Source organism: Coregonus clupeaformis, unplaced genomic scaffold, assembly GCF_020615455.1.
Source record: "Coregonus clupeaformis isolate EN_2021a unplaced genomic scaffold, ASM2061545v1 scaf2327, whole genome shotgun sequence".
In the NCBI taxonomy this organism is placed as follows: Eukaryota; Metazoa; Chordata; class Actinopteri; order Salmoniformes; family Salmonidae; genus Coregonus; species Coregonus clupeaformis.
Window position 1 is genome coordinate 58,325 of NW_025535781.1, and position 20,916 is coordinate 79,240.

Here is a 20,916-nt window from a genome sequence, read left to right on the forward strand (position 1 = left end):
GATTTGATTGAGTGTTGTGTATTATAGTCTTCAAAAAGTAGTTATTCTAAGGCAAATCTAAAAAAGTATTTATTTGAATCCATGTTTCTCTGAAGACATAATGTTAAGTTATAAATATCCTTAGAGGGTGGAGGTGGACCTATTGGAGTGATTTTGACGAGATAGACAGATCACCTACAGAGATACAGCACCTTATGTACGTGCCAATGGTTATAACTGGTTATAACTAAGTATGACCGTGTACAAAATCAAAGTTACCTTAGATATATTTTAATTTAATTTAACCTTTATTTAACCAGGAAGGGCTCATTGAGATTTGAAATCTCTTTTACAAGATAGGCAGTACCAATTCATTACAGTGCCTTGCAAAATTATTCATCCCCCTTGGCGTTTTTCCTATTTTGTTGCATTACAACCTGTAATTTAAATGGATTTTTATTTGGATTTCATGTAATGGACATACACAAAATAGTCCAAATTGGTGAAGTGAAATGAAAAAAATAACTTGTTTCAAAAAATTCTAAAACATAACTAACGGAAAAGTGGTGCGTGCATATGTATTCACCCCCTTTGCTATGAAGCCCCTAAATAAGATCTGGTGCAACCAATTACCTTCAGAAGTCACATAATTAGTTAAATAAAGTCCACCTGTGTGCAATCTAAGTGTCAAATGATCTGTCACATGATCTCAGTATATATACATCTGTTCTGAAAGGCCCCAGAGTCTGCAACACCACTTAGCAAGGGGCACCACCAAGCAAGCGGCACCATGAAGAACAAGGAGCTCTCCAAACAGGTCAGGGACAAAGTTGTGGAGAAGTACAGATCAGGGTTGGGTTATAAAAAAATATCCGAAACTTTGAACATCCCACTGAGTACCATTAAATCCATTATTCACAAATGGAAAGAATATGGCACCACAACAAACCTGCCAAGAGATGGCCGCCCACCAAAGCTCATGGACCAGGCAAGGAGGGCATAAATCCAAGAGGCAACAAAGAGACCAAAGATAACCCTGAAGGAGCTGCAAAGCTCCACAGTGGAGATTGGAGTATCTGTCCATAGGACTACTTTAAGCCGTACACTCCACAGAGCTGGGCTTTATGGAAGAGTGGCCAGAAAAAAGCCATTGCTTAAAGAAAATAATAAGCAAACACATTTGGCGTTCACCAAAAGGCATGTGGGAGGCTCCCCAAACATATGGAAGAAGGTACTCTGGTCAGATGAGACTAAAATTGAGCTTTTTGGCCATCAAGGAAAACGCTATATCTGGCGCAAACCCAACACTTCTCATCACCCCGAGAACACCATCCCCACAGTGAAGCATGGTGGTGGCAGCATCATGCTGTGGGGATGTTTTTCATCGGCAGGGACTGGGAAACTGGTCAGAATTGAAGGAATGATGGATGGCGCTAAATACAGGAAATTCTTGAGGGAAACCTGTTTCAGTCTTCCAGAGATTTGAGACTGGGACGGAGGTTCACCTTCCAGCAGGACAATGACCCTAAGCATACTGCTAAAGCAACACTTGAGTGGTTTACGGGGAAACATTTAAATGTCTTGGAATGGCCTAGTCAAAGCCCAGACCTCAATCCAATTGAGAATCTGGGGCATGACTTAAAGATTGCTGTACACCAGCAGAACCCATTCAACCTGAAGGAGCTGGGGCAGTTTTGCCTTGAAGAATGGGCAAAAATCCCAGTGGCTAGATATGCCAAGTTTATAGAGACATACCCCAAGAGACTTGCAGCTGAAAATTGCTGCAAAAGGTGGCTCTACAAAGTTTTGACTTGGGGGGGGTGAATAGTTATGCACGCTCAAGTTGTATGTTTTTTTGTCTTATTTCTTGTTTGTTTCACATAAAAAAATATTTGGCATCTTCAAAGTGGTAGGCATTTTGTGTAAATCAAATGATAGTAACCCCCCCAAAACCCATTTTAATTCCAGGTTGTAAGGCAACAAAATAGGAAAAATGCCAAGGGGGGTGAATACTTTCGCAAGCCACAGTACAGACAGACAACATGAAAAACTGCAAGTAATATAGTAAACATCCATAGAAATCACAGGAGTTTAACAAAATCATAAAATAGCAATTTAGAAACATTGACAGGTTAAGGAATCAGCCTCAAAATCCTTCATCAATGATTTAAAAACACCAATTGGTGTTACCGTCAAAACAGCTCATAAAAGTCTGTCAGTGATATGAATACTTGGTAGGACTGTAATACAGAAACCAGCTACCCTCTGATTGTATACATAGTGCTGTATTGGTGTGTATTCTCCGATAAATATTTATTATATGGAAAATGGTAAATACAGTGCCTTCGGAAAGTATTCAGACCACTTAACTTTTTCCACAGCCTTATTCTAAAATGGATTAAATGAATACAAATCCTCAGCAATCTACACGCAATACCCCATAATGAGAAAGCGAAAAAAGTATTCAGACGGTTTGCTATGAGACTCGAAATTGAGCTCAGGTGCATCCTGTTTCCATTGATCATCCTTGAGATGTTTCTACAACTTGATTGGAGTCCTCCTGTGGTAAATTCTATTGATTGGACATGATTTGGAAAGACACACACCTGTCTATATAAGGTATCACAGTTGACAGTGCATGTCAGAGCAAACACCAAGCCATGAGGTCGAAGGAATTGTCCGTAGAGCTCCGAAACAGGATTGTGTCGAGGCACAGATCTGGGGAAGGGTACCAAAACATTTCTGCAGCATTGAAGGTCCCCAAGAACACAGTGGCCTCCATCATTCTTAAATGGAAGAAGTTTGGAACCACCAAGACTCTTCCTAGAGCTGGCTGCCCGCCCAAGCTGAGCAATCTGGGGATTTATTTTATTTTATTTTATTAGGATCTCTTTTAGTCCTCATTTGGGCCAATCTTCCAAGAGTCCTTAAACATTAAAATACGATCACATTTTCACATATAACACACTGTTATTAAACATACACTCTAAAAAGTAAAGGTTCCTGGAGGATCCTTTAGGGGTTCTTCAAATTGAAACTGTGGGGGAGCCCTATAAGTTCTTCAAATAACTCTTTAAAAGTGTTCTTTAAAGAACCCCTTTTAATGGATCCTCAAAGAACCTTTTGAAGAACATTTTGGGGTTAATTTTTGAACTACACCCCCCCTCCCCTATTAATATTATTATTAATAATACGCTTAACAATAACAACAATAGCACAATATTTTAGTTGTCAGTGTTTATTATGATTTTAGTGGCAAAGCAGAATAAAAAAATATGAGGTAAACTCCCAGCAGAGCCCCAAGTCCAATAGGTATATCCTCTGGCGTGTTGATGTTAGTGTTGATGTTCTCCATATCCATAGCCAGAATGATTTTGCAGTGCATGGTGATCGAACAGGTTTCCTGTTATATTCATCAGAGGTGTAGGGAGGGTGAAGTCTGTGAATCCTAAAAAGAGTAGTTATACAAATGATTAACAAAACATGCACACAACATTATTCATACCTTGGTTTTTGTGGTAAATGTGAATGGAAAAAAATCTGTTTTAATAATGTTTTTCATACACATACCTTGTCCATAATGTAGAGGCCTATGGGATATTCATTGTAGAGGTAAGGGAGGAGGATGGTATATGTGATCTGCATAACATACTAATACCAATTGACATACCTTTGTATGCCTCCTCGTCTGTATACCTGCAGACACAAAAGTGAGCAGTTCAGTCTTCTGCACCCAATGCACCTAGCCTTCAACATATTCTTATAGCCTACAGTACATATTCTTACCTCTTTGTTGATTGATATCCATTGAATTCTGCCCATTTTCTGTTTAAGAAAGATTTGCACAAATATGAAAAAATTGATAGTGTCATCAGAAAACAATATCAATTTAGATAAACCTTACCTTAAATTGAGGAGATCTTTACATTTTTCAGTTAAGTGCCTGCACCTGCTGTCCTTTCAAATTCAAATCCACATTTTTCAGTTGGGCAGAGGTTCCTGCAAGAACCCTCACCAACTAAGGAGGTTCCTCGATGAACCCCACCTCCTATGGAGTTCTTGGAAGAACCTTTTGGGTGCAATTTTCAGTGCCAAGAACCCTAAGGTTCTTCAAAGAACTTTGAAGATCTTAGAAGAAACCTTGTTGAACCCCTAAGTTTTAGAGTGTAGGCTATAATCTCTCAGACACCCAGTGTATCCACAAGGGATCCCAACCTTTGTTAATGAGTCTGATGCAGCTGAGAAGAAACAAAACAATAAATTGGTGAATTTAGTGGAAACCTGCCCATTTGTAACAAGCATGGTATCAAGCATTCGTTGTTACACTTCTGTCATTACAGACCGTAATTACTACCAGCTACATGTTGTTATTACACTGCAACTATGAGTTGATACAGTTAACCACAATACTTGTTACAGTGTAGTTACAAATGTAATTACACTGCAACAAGGACCCCTTAAAAGGAAGTGTTACCGTATAGGTTTTCAGTTGTTGTTTTTGTACGCGGACGTGTGTAATTATTCAGACATCAGACAGAACATGTGATATAAATCTAGTCTGCGCGCCACAGGCAAATTTACTTCAAAGCTTTGCCTCCATCTAGTGGAGATAAGGGAATATTTGAGTAGTGAATCATGAGAAACTAAACTGAGAAACGGAACATTTTGTGACTTGAAGGTAGGTGAATGATTTCCCTAATGGGTTCACACTGGCACAATTTCATTGTCCGTGTTATGGACAGCAAGCTACTCACAACATCAATGCGAACGCACGGGACCAACACTTGGGTTTTAAACAGTGACGTCACAAAGGCAATTGCCATAGAAATATAATTATAGTTCTAGTGACATGAACTGTATTCTAAAATAGGTTTATCAATCACTTTACTCACATCGGCAGATCTGTAGGTTGTTGTGGATTCGTATATTTTAAGTATATTTTTAAGTGCTTGGATCAACAACTGAAGTAAGAAATTCAAGAGAACTCATGAGTAATAATAATTATGAATTATGAGATTATGATGAATGACGTTGATGATGTTTTTAGCTTCCAGGTGCGTGTATGATGGATTCAAACCCTAACGTGTTAGGGCTGGAGGACCAGAATAGAACTGTAAGTAGCCCACAATGTTTGATTGTTGTAACAGCAGATGTATGCTTTTGTAATCTGGCTATTTATCAGGTAATTGACAGCACATGATCTCTCTCATCACTTTACTCAAATACAACTGGCAGTTTTTCTGACCCTTTGCCCATTAAAGTAAGTGTTGGGTTACTTGACTGGACTGAGAAATGTAACTTATATACCCTGCAAATAGTTTTTTCATAAATCACGATTTGTTTTCTAAAATGGCACCCTATTCACTATATAGAGCACTGCTTTTGACTAGGGCCTGACTACTTTTGAACCCTTGCCTGGACAAAAGCAGTGAATAGGGTGCCATTTGGGATGCAATGTGAGTGATGATACTGTCCATCTCCAGGCTTCCTCCTGTTCCTCTGGCTGTAGGGAGACAAGTCAGGCTGCAGTGACCTCAGGATCCAGAGTCAGTGGAGAGCAGCGTCCTCAGAAACCCAGCAAACAGCGCTCCCAACAGGGCTTCAGTGCACTACAGAAACTGTCTGCTGAGTAAGTTCAGTTACAGTGTATGTCCACTACCAGTCAAAAGTATGGACACACCTACTCATTCAAGGGTTGTTCTGTATTTTTACTATTTTTTTACATTGTAGAATAATAGTGAAGACATCAAAACTATGAAATAACACATTTGGAATCATGTAGTAACCCAAAAAGTGTTAAACAAATCAAAATGTGGAAGACCCAGAGGTGCAGAGGATAAGTTCATTAGAGTTACTAGCCTCAGAAATTGCAGCTCAAATAAATGCTTCACAGAGTTCAAGTCACAGACACAGATCTCAACATCAACTGTTCAGAAGGGACTGTGTGAATCAGGCCTTCACGGTCGAATTGCTGCAAAGAAACCACTACTAAAGGACACCAATAAGAAAAAGAGATCTGCTTGGACCAAGAAACACGAGCAATGGACATTATACCGGTGGAAATTTGTCCTTTGGTCTGGAGTCAAAATGTGAGATATTTGGTTCCAACCGCCGTGTCTTTGTGAGACGCGTGTGGGTGAACTGATGATCTCCGCATGTGTAGTTCCCACCGTAAAGTATGGAGGAGGAGGTGTTATGGTGTGAGGGTGCTTTGCTTGTGACACTGTCATATGCTATGCATATGTGGGAACTCCTTCAAGACTGTTGGAAAAGCATTCCAGGTGAAGCTGGTTGAGAGAATGCCAAGAGTGTGCAAAGTTGTCATCAAGGCAAAGGGTGGCTACCTTGTCACAACACAACTGATTGGCTCAAACGTATTAATTAACTTTTAACAAGGCACACCTGTTAATTGAAATAAATTCCAGGTGACTACCTCATGAAGCTGGTTGAGAGAATGCCAAGTGTGCAAAGCTGTCATCAAAGCAATGGGTGGCTACTATGAAGAATCTCAAATCTCAAACATATTTTGATTTGTTTAACACTTTTGGTTACTACATGATTCCATATGTGTTATTCCATAGTTTTGATGTCTTCACTATTATTCTACAATGTAGAAAATAGTAATAATAAAGAAAAACCCTTGAATGAGTACATGTGTCCAAACTTTTGACTGGTACTGTATGTCTTAACAGTTGTTGATTTTTATGTGTCGTTTTCTCTTGTATATAACCACTCCACAAAAGAAGTCCCCTGATTAAAAAAATAGTATTTTAATTCAATTTAATACAATAAGAAGCCTAATGTGAAATGTGTTACAAATGAACAAAGTACAGGAAATCATGTCACCCTACTGTATGTTATAACTACATCATTTCCCTGTTGACAATCTTAGAGAACGGAGGATCGTGAATGAATGTCTACATGGTGTGGTGAGTCTAACCATTATGTAGAGTTTATAGAGGCAATCAGCTGGTGCTACATCTATTTGTGGACGTATAAATTAATGATATGTACCCATTGATCTTGAAGAAGATAAGTTATAAATGCCTCATGAGCTTATTTCGACTGTCGTACCCCATCAGAACCCAAGATATAAACTTGTTTTACTCTAATGTTTGTAAACAAAGTAAATGTAAACAAACAGCCTCAAAACATGGTTAAAACTATAGTCTTGATATCATGGATGGTCAGTCCTTGGCATCCTCTATTTATGAATTTGAGAGTGGTTACATTTCTCCAAAACCATCCCTCAGCTTTTTACTGAAACAGGGGCATTCCGTTTTGTTATAGTTTCTACGGCTGATTGCCCCTTTAAGGGATTAGTTATTAGTATAAGATATTAGTTCAGAGATTTCAGTAACTCTCCTTTCAGTCACATTGAAAAAGGTTACCCTGTGTCTCATTGCCGACTAAAGGGTTGTCAAATTATGAATTGATTCAACAATACATTTGTTAAAAAGGAACCTCTACTGAAATGTTTAGATTTTCTCCTTTCTTCAAAATTCAGATTAGTTTGGAGGACCTGAGTCACGCCTCAGATGGCATCATCGACTGGGTGTTGACTGTCACCAGTGAAGTTCTCCTCCCTGCCATCTCCCTGTGCAAAGCTCTGAGAAGCAGATCCTCCTCTAGCACTAAGCAGGATCCACAGAGAAGGTCCCCATCAGAGGGCTCGCTGCTACAGGCCCCATCAATATCAACATCAACACCTCCACACTCTGGTGCCTCCCCAATGAGACCGAGAATCATCCCCAAAATGTCCAGCTTCCTCACAGGCCAGGGTGATGCTACTGATCGCCTTCTGGGGGGGCGGCCCCTTGGATCCCTGTTAGGTGGAGAGGTGAGGACGGATGCTGAGTTAGAACACATGGCCAGCAGGGTGGTGGCTGTGGTTCTACAAGGGGTCTGGACTATGACATCAGTAGACACTAGCGACCCTGAGATGAGGGCTCTTCTCTCAGGCATTCTCAAGAACATCCCCATGGTGTTGAATCCTGCTGTAGCTGCAGATAGAGAAAGCTCTGACAGTCAGAGTCCCTTGGAGATAGTTGACATTGGGCAGAGAATCAACCCAGGGTTTTTCCTCTCAGACGAGCACATCAGCCGTATTTGCTCAGACACGGTGACCAGCGCGTACAGCAACACCAGGTTCTCTGTATTGGAGGACAAGTCTCTAGGCTTCACTGATGACAGAACACTGTCTCCTCCATCACCGCTGTGTCAGAAGTCCCAGTGCTGCCTGACCGCTGGGGAAGAGACAGGCAGGTCTCCCTCTCTCTCTGAGCAGCACAGCATCACCTCCCTCCAGGGAAGACAGTCATGTTCCTCACACTGCAGACAGACTTCAGGGCAGAGTGCTGCCTCCCTCTCTGGTAGTCAGAGTCCAGACGAGCTCCTCACTCCTGAGGTGAAGCAGAGGATTATCATGGCTGTGGAGGAGATCATCACAGAGGGCGGTGAGGACTTAGCCTCTGGATCCACAGAGCTGTGTGAAGCTGTGTCACCAGGCTCTCGCCGCTTCACTTCCACTACCAGCCTGGCAGCCAGCAACATTTTGTCTGTTGTTCTGCACGGCCTAAAGGACACCATCGGTGCTGTTCAGTCCAAAGAGGTCGCCAGGTCAGAGTTGGAAAAGACTATCAGCCAAAGCCTGGTCAACTCTGTGAAGGTGACCCTGAAGAGTCTGCTGATGCTGGATGCTCAGGTTTCTGTGGTGCAGGGAGACAACTCCACCCTGAAGACCTCAGAGCAGATCCCACATGGAACCATGGAGACCCCAGAGCTGATCCCAGCTGTAACCATGGAGACCTCAGAGCTGATCCCAGACAGAACCATGGAGCCTCCAGGATGTTCCTCAGACATAGCTGTGGATAAGAACCACATCTCCCTCCAAGGTGAAGAGGACATCGCTTATGAGGCCAGCATAACCGCCACCTCTATCTTCTCCTCCATCGTGGATCTGGTGAATCCCATGAAGGACAGAAGGTCCACCTCATCCAGGGGAGGCTCTCAGTATCAGTGCCCCATGCGTGCCTTCCTGGACTCCAAGGACCTAGCAGGGTTCCTTCGCAGCCCTAACCTCCGCCGCTTCTCTGAGCAACTGATCTTGCACGTGGTGCGACTGATCCTGGAGTCCAAAATGGCGAAGACGATGTCAGTAAGAAAGTGTTTCTCAGACATGACAGTCACCAACCTGAGTGGAGGCTTTGACCTGTTCACAAAGTTCTGTACTGAGCTCCTCTACAGCTTTGTGGAGGGGGCGGTCAAGAACCTTCTGGAGACTTTCCTGAGTGTTCCACACAGCCCTCCTGTGGAATCCTTCATGGAGGATTACAGCTGCATGGAAGAGAGGAACTGGGTGGCCTCTCCCACCCTCTCTCGTGCCAGGAGTGCACGCCTGGAGAGTGATGATGACTCCACAATCACACAAGAGTCAGGTGAAGTGGGCGTGGTCAAGCCCAGCTCTAGAAAAACCATCAATGGTCTTCTATCTGACATGTTCATTTTCAGAGTTGGAGAACTTCTCCAAGAGGGTTGTGATGATGATGAGGTTGAACAGACTGCTGCCAGAGTTGAAGAACGTCTCCAAGAGGCTTGGGATGATGATGAGGTTGAACGTATTTCAAACAACGGTAAGATATCTGTACAAGCATATTTGGTTTAATCAACATAGGTCTGTCCATAAAGTGTCCATACAAAGCTAAGATGATTAGTAAGTCAGATTTGCTGTATTGGAAAAAAAATCAGACATTTACAACATGGTATTTATATGGTGCACAACCATAGCGCTGTCACATTTCTTTAAGATAAGTGAATTAATAGATCATTGATGGTATCAACATGACATAAAGACCCAATTTTCTTTGTGATTTAACTGTTGTGCATCTCCAGATTGCATGATGCCGGACATGATGTCAGAGACTTCGTATAAGTATTCTCTTGAATCTGATGTCACTGGCTGTGAGAAGAAACCCTACTCCCCTTGGATGACAGGGGAACTGGACGAGTGCAGAGCTGAATCAGTGGACTCAGCCAAGACAGAGCACAGAACCTCATCCTTCCGGCAGTCCAATCCCAGCCAGGCTTCCTTCAAGGCAGAAGCCTCATCAGGTGCCTCCTCACTGGCCTCACTGGAGACGATGGTAAACCTCAGCTCTTCTAACAATGCTGCATTAACAGCTGACCGTCAGAACATGGCTGTGACTCAGAGCAGCACAGGGGCAGCAGGTCACAAAGGGTGGCGCTGCATCCCTTGCTGCCAGACTGCTGAGGGGACACCCATTGAGGTAGCAACACTATTATCACTTTATCTCACAGACTATTACACATGAAAATACATTGAAATGACGTATCTTCATTTCAATGAGTTGATTAGAGAAATACATTATAGCAAAACATTCATGTCAAGTCAATGTCATGTTGTGCCTCTGCGGTTAACAGGTGCCTAAAACTCTATCAAAGACAGCGAAGTTTCAGAACAAAAGCCAGAAGAAATCTTCCAAGCCTCGTAAAGGAAATAAATTCAACAATTCAGTGGCACCCCTGCCTGGTAAGTTTTCCTAAAATAACAAATGCTCATGTTACAGGTTACCTTTTAGTTTTGTGTGGAAATCAGTTAAATCCGTTGTGGGGAATTGTGTAAAGCTGTGTACCATTTAAATACAGATGACAGCTATTACAGGCCTGTCAGAGTACTGATCTCTTGTTGATCTGTAGTTTCAGCTGCTGCAGAGAAACACAAGAAGCCCTCCTTTGGCTCCCGCTTGTCTGCTGCCTTCGCCAGGTTCTTTTGTGGATGCTGTGGTAGCAAGAAGAAGATCAGACAGTAGAGAATCATATCAGCCACAAAGGTTAACACCAGACATATTTCAACGCTGGGTTTGAATAGTAAAACCCACATGAATAAATAAATAAACATAATTGCACTCAAGTTCAACCATACCACAGTTTTTCCTTTATTGATCTTCTCCCGACAAAGTCTACCACATCTACATCAGATCTTTCACAAACAAGCAACAAACAGGAAATTATTACGTACATTTATCCTTAATTAACTGATTAATTTAATCAAAAATCATCACATCAAAAGCATTACAAATATTTTTTTCCCAACTCCGTAGTAGCACACAAAGACCACATAATTCTTACACAATGTCTATATAATTGGTATATTTGTCACGTTATCCCACTTTTTTCTTCATAGTTGTTGGTCACACTTTATTTAGATCAGGGGTGTCAAACTCATTTTAGCTCAGGGGCCACATGGAGGAAAATCTATTCCCAAGTGGGCCGGACCGGAAAAATCATGGTATATATAACTTAAAAACAACATCTTCAGATTGTTTTCTTTGTTTTAATACGATCAACATACAACATAAAGCTGGAGCCTGAGGACAGTGTGTCCAAAATAATACAAGCACAACATCACTATTAATCATAAAACACGTCAAGTTTATTTGAAAATTCTAAAGAAAAAGAACACACAAACACACAATGCCTCAGTGATTAACAGAACTGTTTCACAGATCACAGAACTATATCAGGGTGTCATTTCTCAGGCAGAAATGTAGATAAAAATAATGAAATCCTGTTCCCCAAACAAGTGCAAGAACCACAGAGTCAAGAATAGGTTAAATATACAAATAAAATAAAATCAATTAAAAACAATAGCACATCAACATAAAAACATATGAACATAAATCTGAAAGCGTTGCTCAAACTCCCGTAACAGTCCAGTTATTTTATCTTTGAACCGCTTCATGTCTGCCACATGTTGGGTCGCGCACACATTTTTCAGACAGGGGAAGTGAGCTGCATCACCACCGGCAAGTTGCGTCTCCCACAATGACAGCTTCAACTTGAAAGAACGTATGCTGTCATAATACTGCATGACAACTTTGTTGCGCCCTTGCAGCTGTTTGTTCAAGTTATTCAGGTGCTCTGTAACATCCACCATAAATGCAAGGTCCGGCATCCATTCTGCGGAATGAAATTCTAACACTGGTTTGCCCTTTTCTTCCATGAACTGTTCAATTTCTTCTCGTAAATCAAAGAAACACCTCAGCACAGCACCTCGGCTTAACCATCTTACCTCAGTGTGGTATGGCAGGCCATAGATGTGGTCTTTCTCTCTGAGAAGGCTGTCAAACTGACGGTGATTCAGGCTTCTGGATCGGATGAAATTAACAGTTTGGATGACCACCTTCATGACGTTATCCATCTTTAATGACTTGCAACACAAAGCCTCCTGGTGCAAAATACAGTGAAAAGTCAAAAAATCACGTCCTCCATTTGCAGATTGCACTTTCTCTCTGAACTTTGTCACAACGCCTGCTTTTTTTCCCGATCATTGAGGGCGCACCATCTGTAGCCAGGCTGACAGCGCGGGACCAGTCCACTCCGACCCTGTCCAGCGCGCCCGACGAAAGTGCGGTAAAAATATCAGCTGCTGTCGTTGTATCTGTCATCGGCACCAACTCCACGAACTCCTCGGTGACGGTCAATGTGTCATCAACTCCGCGGATGAAAAAATGGCCAGTTGTGCAACATCTGTAATGTCCGTGCTTTCATCAATTGCAACCGAAAACGCAATAAATGACTTTACTTTTTGCTTCAACTGGCTGTCCAAATCCACTGAAAGATCGGAAATCCTGTCTGCAACTGTGTTTCTTGTCAGGCTGATATTTGCAAAAGCCTGCCGTTTCTCAGGGCACACAATCTCCGCTGCCTTTATCATGCATGTTTTTACAAATTCACCCTCACTAAATGGTTTTGAAGCCACTGCGATTTCATTAGCAATGAGGTAGCTAGCTTTCACTGCAGCGTCACTGATGTCTCGGCTGTGAGTAAACACAGACTGCTGTTTCTTCATACCCGCCAACAGTTCATTCACCTTCTCTCATCTCCGCTGTCCTTGAAAGTTGTCATATTTGTCGGCATGAAGACTCACATAGTGGTGACGAAGGTTATATTCTTTCAGCACTGCAACATGCTCTGAACACACCAAACATACAGCTTTCCCATTCAATTCCGTGATTAAATAGGATGACCATTTTTCTTGGAACACTCTGCACTCTGCGTCCACTTTTCTCTTTTTTGACAGAGACATATTGGGGCAATGAGGGTGCCAAAGCACATAATGTTAAAAGTAGAAGCCGTAATAAATATCGCGGGCAAAACAAAGTAGCTCATTGGCTGCACGTGCTTGACCTACTTGCTCTGCCCCGGTATAAACAGTTTGCTTGCTTAACACAATTGCTATTGCGCCATCCAGTGGACGCAATTGGAACAGCAGTTTATTTTATTGAAAAATTGCAGCGCATTTTTATACTTAAAAAAAAGTATTTTTTTCCCCCGAAATCATCTCGCGGGCCGGATTAAACCCGTTTGCGGGCCTGATCCGGCCCGCGGGCCGTACGTTTGACACCCCTGCTCTAAAGGAAGAGAGCGCAAAGATGAGAAGTAGAACCGGAGGTAAACTTTGTTAGCTTGCTATTACCATAGCACATTTTGTTAGCCCATGATGATGTTATTCTATTCAGAGTTATTGACCTCACAGTAAGCCAAATTTAAGTAATTTACATTTCAACATGTTGACTCAAAAGCTGCACTGACAGAAAAGGTTAAGCTAACTAACGTGAGGACTACCCAGTCTAGCTAGAAGTGCAGCTTCATTAGCAACCTAGCAAATTTCATGAGCAGGGTTTTGACAGTACAGTTATTGATTAGCTATCTGGACACTGAATCCAACTGCTGGAGCTCTGTTCACCACACAACAAAGTATCACTAGCTAACCAATTACTGTCTAATCAAGTACTGTCCAAATATGCAAAAAATATATCCTAATAAAGATAGCTAGCTAATTTAAGGCTAACATGGCTAACATGACGTTAGTGTTTTGGTAACATCAGCTCAATTCGCTAGCTAACGTTACGTTATCTGTTGAAAAAACAAAGCTGGATAGTAGCTGTTACATTTTTTTCCAATTTATAGAAGATGGAATTGAAGACGCAGCTCAGCAAACACAGAGACGGTTGTTGTATTTGCAGGAGTAAGTGAATAGATTGTGTGTTTGTGTGTGTGTGTGTGTGTGTGTGTGTGTGTGTGTGTGTGTGTGTGTGTGTGTGTTTACAATATAATTATTTAGCATCTAACAGTAGCTACATAGATGGGTTGGCTGACAACGTCAAGAAAACGGTGTGCGCGCTTCCATGGTGTAAGGTTCTGTATTTGTTTTCTTAGTTCACCTTGTGTTCTTGTACGTAGCCCTGTTTCTTTGTGTTCTTGAACGTAGCCCTGTCTTTCATTTTTGTTAATTGATTTCACCTGTGTTAGTTACTCCCCTGGTCTCATCAGCTCCTTATTTAGTGCAGTTCTTTCTGTTTGTGCCTTGTGAGGTATTGTTCATTTTGACTCGACTAAGCCTTTTCCTAGCTCGTTTGTGATAAGCAGTTTTAGCCTTCAGTCCTAGTTTTGTTTCACCTGCCTGTTTGCCTACCTGTGTATGACCATTGCCTGCCTGTGACCACGATTCCTACCTTCTGCGAAGGCGTAATAAACACCTGCCGCACTCTGCGCGTGAATCTACACCTTTTTCTCCCTGAGTATTCATTCCAGAATCCCTCACCTAAAACGGAATGGATTCAGCGGAACTACAGTGGAGCCTAACCCGGCAAGAGGAGCGTATGGAGGTAATCGGCCATCTTCTCCACCAGCCTATCCCTACTCCTCCAATGCCAGGTATCGTAACCCATAGCCCTCCTTCATTCATATCCATGCCTGGAAAATATGACGGTTCACCTGGGAAATGTCAGGGATTTCTGATGCAATGCAGCAAATACATTGAGCACAACCCACTAACTTCACCAGCGACAAGAGCAGGGTGGATTTTGTTGTGTCTCTACTCACAGGCAAAGCCCTGGATTAGGCCACCGCCATATGGACTGCCAACCGCACAGAACTAAGATCCAAGACCCATTTCCACATGCTCTTCAAAGAGGTATTCCATCACTCTCCTTCCGGTCGTCCTATAGGGGACCTCCTCATAGACCTTCAACAAGGACGCAATTCAGCTGCCGAATATGCCCTCAAGTTCCACACCATGGCTGCAGGGAGTTGATGGAGTGAGGCTGCTTTACTTACTGTCTACCGAAGAGGGCTCAACAGGGAACTTCAGGTGGAGCTGGCCTGTAGAGGTGACCTTCAGGATTTAAATCAATACATTCGTATGTCCATCTCCATCGACCACCTCATCGCCGACCGCCGAAGAACTCTGCCACCCAGGAACCCAAAACCTTCTCTTTCCATGATTCCGTCATCCCGTCCGAGTATTCCAGAGCCCATGCAGTTGGGTCATGCTCCTCTCCCGTGTATCGAACGTCAAAGGCGGATCCAAGAAGGGCTCTGCCTATACTGTGGAGGGAAAGATAATCTACTCAGCCATTGCCCTGTTCGCCCCCCACGGAGAGATGAGAAGGGTCCCTCCTCTGCCATGCAGGTAGGCGGGTCCATATTTCTAAATATCTCCCAGAAGCAATTCTCCATCCCAGTACTGATAACCGTGAAGGGGGTTACGAAGGGCTTGATAGATCCGGGAGCAGCAGGTAGTTTTATCGATCACCAGCTAGTACAAGAGCTTCACATTGATCTTACACCTGTCACCCCTCAAGGATTAACACCCTGGACGGACAGCCATTGGGCACGGGCTTCATTACGCACCTGACACAGAGCGTTACCCTCCAGATTGGAGTCTTCCACACCGAAACCATTCAACTCATGGAACTCTCATCCCCCAAACAGCCACTCATCCTTGGACAACCCCTGGCTTTGTCGTCACGACCCTGCCATCTCGTGGCGACAAGGTGAACTACTGTCCTGGTCTTCTACCTGCTTCACCAGTTGTCTCAGCCTACCCTGCAGAGCCACCACCATTGAGGACTCTGCCTCTGCAGTGCCACCCACCATACCATCTGAATACGCCCAGTACAGCAATGTCTTCAGCAAAATCAAGGCCTCCACTCTGCCACCACATCACCCAGGGGACTGTGCTATTGACTTACTCCCTGGAGTATCCCCACCAAAGGGCCGTGTTTACCCCCTATCTATCCCGGAAAATGAGGCAATGGAGAACTACATTGATGAAGCACTCAAACAGTTTCATTCGTCCTTCTTCTTCCCCGGCTGCGTCCAGCTTCTTCTTCGTTGGAAAAAAGGACGGTGGTCTTCGTCCATGTATTGATTACCGTTCCCTGAATCACGCCAACATCTATACAAAACTCGACCTGCGGAGTGCTTATATTCTTGTCCGTATACGTGAAGGCGACGAATGGAAGACGGTCTTTATCACCGCACGAGGGCACTACGAATACCTGGTCATGCCCTATGGCCTTACTAACGCCCCGCCGTCTTCCAATCCATTATGAACAAGGTTTCCCAGGATATGATCAACCGCTTTCTCATCGTCTACATTGATGACATCCTGATTTACTCCCACTCCCTGAAGGAACACATACAACATGTACAAAGGGTTCCTCAATGGCTCCTTGACCATAACCTTTATGTGAAGACTGAAAAGAGCACCTTCCATGTAACCTCAGTAAAGTTTCTCGGTTTCGTACTGACACCTGGAGGGGTCAGCATGGCTGAGAACAAAGTCACCGCCGTCAGTAACTGGCCCAAACCCACCACCGTTAAGGAACTCCAACGTTTCATTGGGTTCTCCAACTTCTGTCGACGGTTCATTTGGAACTTCAGTTCTACTGCCGCTCCCCTCACTGCCCTTACCAGCCAAAAGACCCGGACCCTTCAATGGACTGATACCGCACTGACTACTTTCAACACCTTGAAACGCCTCTTCACCTCAGCTCCTGTCCTTCACCAACCTGAACCGACCCTTCCTTTTACCCTGGAGGTGGATGCCTCCGAAGTAGGAGTAGGAGCCATACTCTCTCAGCGGGTGGGAACACCTCCAAAATCACATCCATGTGCCTTCTTTTCCAGGAAGTTATCCCCCGCTGAGCGGAAATACGATATGGGGAACAAAGAACTCCTCGCCATCAAGCTGGCCCTCGAGGAGTGGCGCCACTGGTTGGAGGGCGCACAACATCCCTTTCTTGTCCTAACAGATCATCGTAATCTGGAATACAGTGAGGGAAAAAAGTATTTGATCCCCTGCTGATTTTGTATGTTTGCCCACTGACAAAGAAATGATCAGTCTATAATTTTAAAGGTAGGTTAATTTGAACAGTGAGAGACAGAATAACAACAAAAGAATCCAGAAAAACACATGTGAAAAATGCTATAAATTGATTTGCATTTTAATGAGGGAAATAAGTATTTGACTCCCTCTCAATCAAAAATATTTCTTGCTCCCAGGTGTCTTTTATACAGGTAACGTGCTGAGATTAGGAGCACACTCTTAAAGGGAGTGCTCCTAATATCAGCTTGTTACCTGTATAAAAGACACCTGTCCACAGAAGCTATCAATCAATCAGATTCCAAACTCTCCACCATGGCCAAGACCAAAGAGCTCTCCAGGGATGTCAGGGACAAGATTGTAGACCTACACAAGGCTGGAATGGGCTACAAGACCATCGCCAAACAGCTTGGTGAGAAGGTGACAACAGTTGGTGCGATTATTCGCAAATGGAAGAAACACAAAAGAACTGTCAATCTCCCTCGGCCTGGGGCTCCATGCAAGATCTCACCTTGTGGAGTTGCAATGATCATGAGAACGGTGAGGAATCAGCCCAGAACTACACGTGAGGATCTTGTCAATGATCTCAAGGCAGCTGGGACCATAGTCACCAAGAAAACAATTGGTAACACACTACGCCGTGAAGGACTGAAATCCTGCAGCGCCTGCAAGGTCCCCCTGCTCAAGAAAGCACATATACAGGCCCGTCTGAAGTTTGCCAATGAACATCTGAATGGTTCAGAGGAGAACTGGGGGAAAGTGTTGTGGTCAGATGAGACCAAAATCGAGCTCTTTGGCATCAACTCAACTCGCCCTGTTTGGAGGAGGAGGAATGCAGCCTATGACCCCAAGAACACCATCCCCACCGTCAAACATGGAGGTGGAAACATTATGCTTTGGGGGTGTTTTTCTGCTAAGGGGACAGGACAACTTCACCGCATCAAAGGGACGATGGACGGGGCCATGTACCGTCATATCTTGGGTGAGAACCTCCTTCCCTCAGCCAGGGCATTGAAAATGGGTCGTGGATGAGTATTCCAGCATGACAATGACCCAAAACACACGGCCAAGGCAACAAAGGAGTGGCTCAAGAAGAAGCACATTAAGGTCCTGGAGTGGCCTAGCCAGTCTCCAGACCTTAATCCCATAGAAAATCTGTGGAGGGAGCTGAAGGTTCGAGTTGCCAAACGTCAGCCTCGAAACCTTAATGACTTGGAGAAGATCTGCAAAGAGGAGTGGAACAAAATCCCTCCTGAGATGTGTGCAAACCTGGTGGCCAACTACAAGAAACGTCTGACCTCTGTGATTGCCAACAAGGGTTTTGCCACCAAGTACTAAGTCATGTTTTCCAGAGGGGTCAAATACTTATTTCCCTCATTAACATTTACATTTTAGTCATTTAGCAGACGCTCTTATCCAGAGCGACTTACAGTTAGTGAGTGCATACATTATAAATTGTGTTTTTGTTTGTTTTTATTGTTTTATTTTCATACTAGCCCCCCGTGGGAAACGAACCCACAACCCTGGCGTTGCAAACGCCATGCTCTACCAACTGAGCTACATCCCTGCCGGCCATTCCCTCCCCTACCCTGGACGACGCTGGGCCAATTGTGCGCCGCCCCATGGATCTCCCAGTCGCGGCCGGCTACGACAGAGCCTGGATTCGAACCAGGATCTCTAGTAGCACAGCTAGCGCCTTAGACCACTGCGCCACTCGGGAGCACATTAAAATGCAAATCAATTTATAACATTTTTGACATGCATCTTTCTGGATTTTTTTGTTGTTATTCTGTCTCTCACTGTTAAAATAAACCTACCATTCAAATTATAGACTGATCATGTCTTTGTCAGTGGGCAAACGTACAAAATCAGCAGGGGATCAAATCATTTTTTCCCTCACTGTATATCAGAGGGGCCAAGAGGTTAAACTCCAGACAAGCCCGCTGGGCTCTCTTCTTCACACGCCTTCCATTTTCATGTTACTTACATCCCTGTAAAGAAAAAACGTAAAAGCTGATGCTCTCTCCCGCCAGTTTGACCTTCCGACCACTAACTCAGACCCTACACCCATTCTTCCTTCCTCTTGCATTATGGGACTGGTACAATGGGAGGTTCACTATGCCATACAAGAAGCCCTAACCTCAGACCCGGCTCCTCCTGAGACATCAGCAGGGAAGAGTTACGTACCAGCAGCTGTCAGACCCCAACTGAAGCTGTGGTGTCCCACGTCCTTGGGGTCAGGACATCCGGGCATTACACAAACCACCGAACATCTAGCCCGCAAATTCTTGAGGTCCTCACTGGCATCCGATGTCAGGGATTACGTACTCTTCTGTCCAGTCTGCGCCCAAACCAAAAGCCCTCGTCATCTCCCTTCCGGTAAGCTTCAACCTTTGCCAATCCCTCACAGACCCTGATCCCACATAGCGGTTGACTTCATCACAGACCTTCCTGAATCCTCTGGTAACACCACCATCCTTGTCATAGTAGACCGTTTTTCAAAATGTGTGGTCTGGTTCCTCTTCCTCATTTACCTAACGCCATGGAATTGGCTGAGTGTATGTTCCAACAGGTGTTCCGTCTGTATGGGATTACGGAGGACATCGTCTCTGAACGCGGGCCCCAGTTTGTCTCCCGGGTGTGGCGAGCCTTCTGTGACCGACTGGGGGTCGCCCTCAGCCTCTCCTCCGGGTACCATCCCCAGACCAACGGGCAGACGGAACGTCTGAACCAAGAAATAGGGATGTACCTCCGCCAACAATGTTCTGCCTCTCCACACGACTGTGGAGTCTTTATTATTTTGCAGATCTTCAAGCAGTGGAGATGAGGATAATGGTGAAACTGGAGATGATCCGTACAGAGTTCAGGACTGCTCTGACCCAAGTTATAGAGGCCCGGCAGCCAAAGGAGTCAGTCCCTGGGGCAACTTGAAATGCTGCAAAACCCTGCAGAAACAAATGAGGAACTGAAGGATATCTGTGAAACACTTAAAGACTCCCACTATCGAAAGAAAATGGTAGGGATGGCCATTTAAAATGTATCTGTTTTTAACTTTTTTTTAATCTGTATCACGTATTTGAACAGCAATTGACAAAAATAAGTTAGCTGTTTATCAAGAGGATCAGATTTGAGAGAAGACTGCAACCTGCAATATTACTGAATCCAAATATCTTAATGTCAATGAAATGCAGATGTCATATATGCCATATGCCTATTTAGTGTTTGGATTGATTTCCCAATTACCATTTAACTTATCTTCAGAAGAAACGATCAGCCCATGATACACTACAAAAAATATTTCTCATTACTATCAATCATTACTATTATTGGTCAAGTGATGGTAAGTCAAATGTGTATTTATTAACATTTCAAATGAATTAAATCAGTAACAAGGCAGTTATAAACTAAATGTGAAATCCTACAACCTGTTAAGATCGGAGAGAGAGGACAAAGGAAACGTGAAGGAGAGAGTTCTCATGGCCAATATTGCCTATGAGGGAAGAGCGGGACAGCCAGCATACAGTGGGGAAAAAAAAGTATTTAGTCAGCCACCAATTGTGCAAGTTCTCCCACTTAAAAAAGATGAGAGAGGCCTGTAATTTTCATCATAGGTACACGTCAACTATGACAGAAAAATTTAGAAGAAAAAAATCCAGAAAATCACATTGTAGGATTTTTTGTGAATTTATTTGCAAATGATGGTGGAAAATAAGTATTTGGTCACCTACAAACAAGCAAGATTT

General features: G+C 43.5%; 1 protein-coding gene across 1 annotated transcript; it reads left to right on the forward strand.

The window, feature by feature from the left end:
* Positions 1 to 4,868: 4,868 nt before the first annotated feature.
* LOC121550688 lies at positions 4,869 to 10,911 on the forward strand. Its single transcript, XM_045219373.1, has 8 exons — positions 4,869 to 4,945; positions 5,027 to 5,092; positions 5,463 to 5,608; positions 6,872 to 6,908; positions 7,487 to 9,611; positions 9,871 to 10,265; positions 10,420 to 10,528; positions 10,696 to 10,911. Exons 2-8 carry the CDS (start codon positions 5,042 to 5,044, stop codon positions 10,806 to 10,808), a joined length of 2,976 nt encoding a protein of 991 aa, XP_045075308.1. The 5' UTR covers positions 4,869 to 4,945; positions 5,027 to 5,041; the 3' UTR covers positions 10,809 to 10,911.
* The last annotated feature ends 10,005 nt before the right edge of the window (positions 10,912 to 20,916 follow it).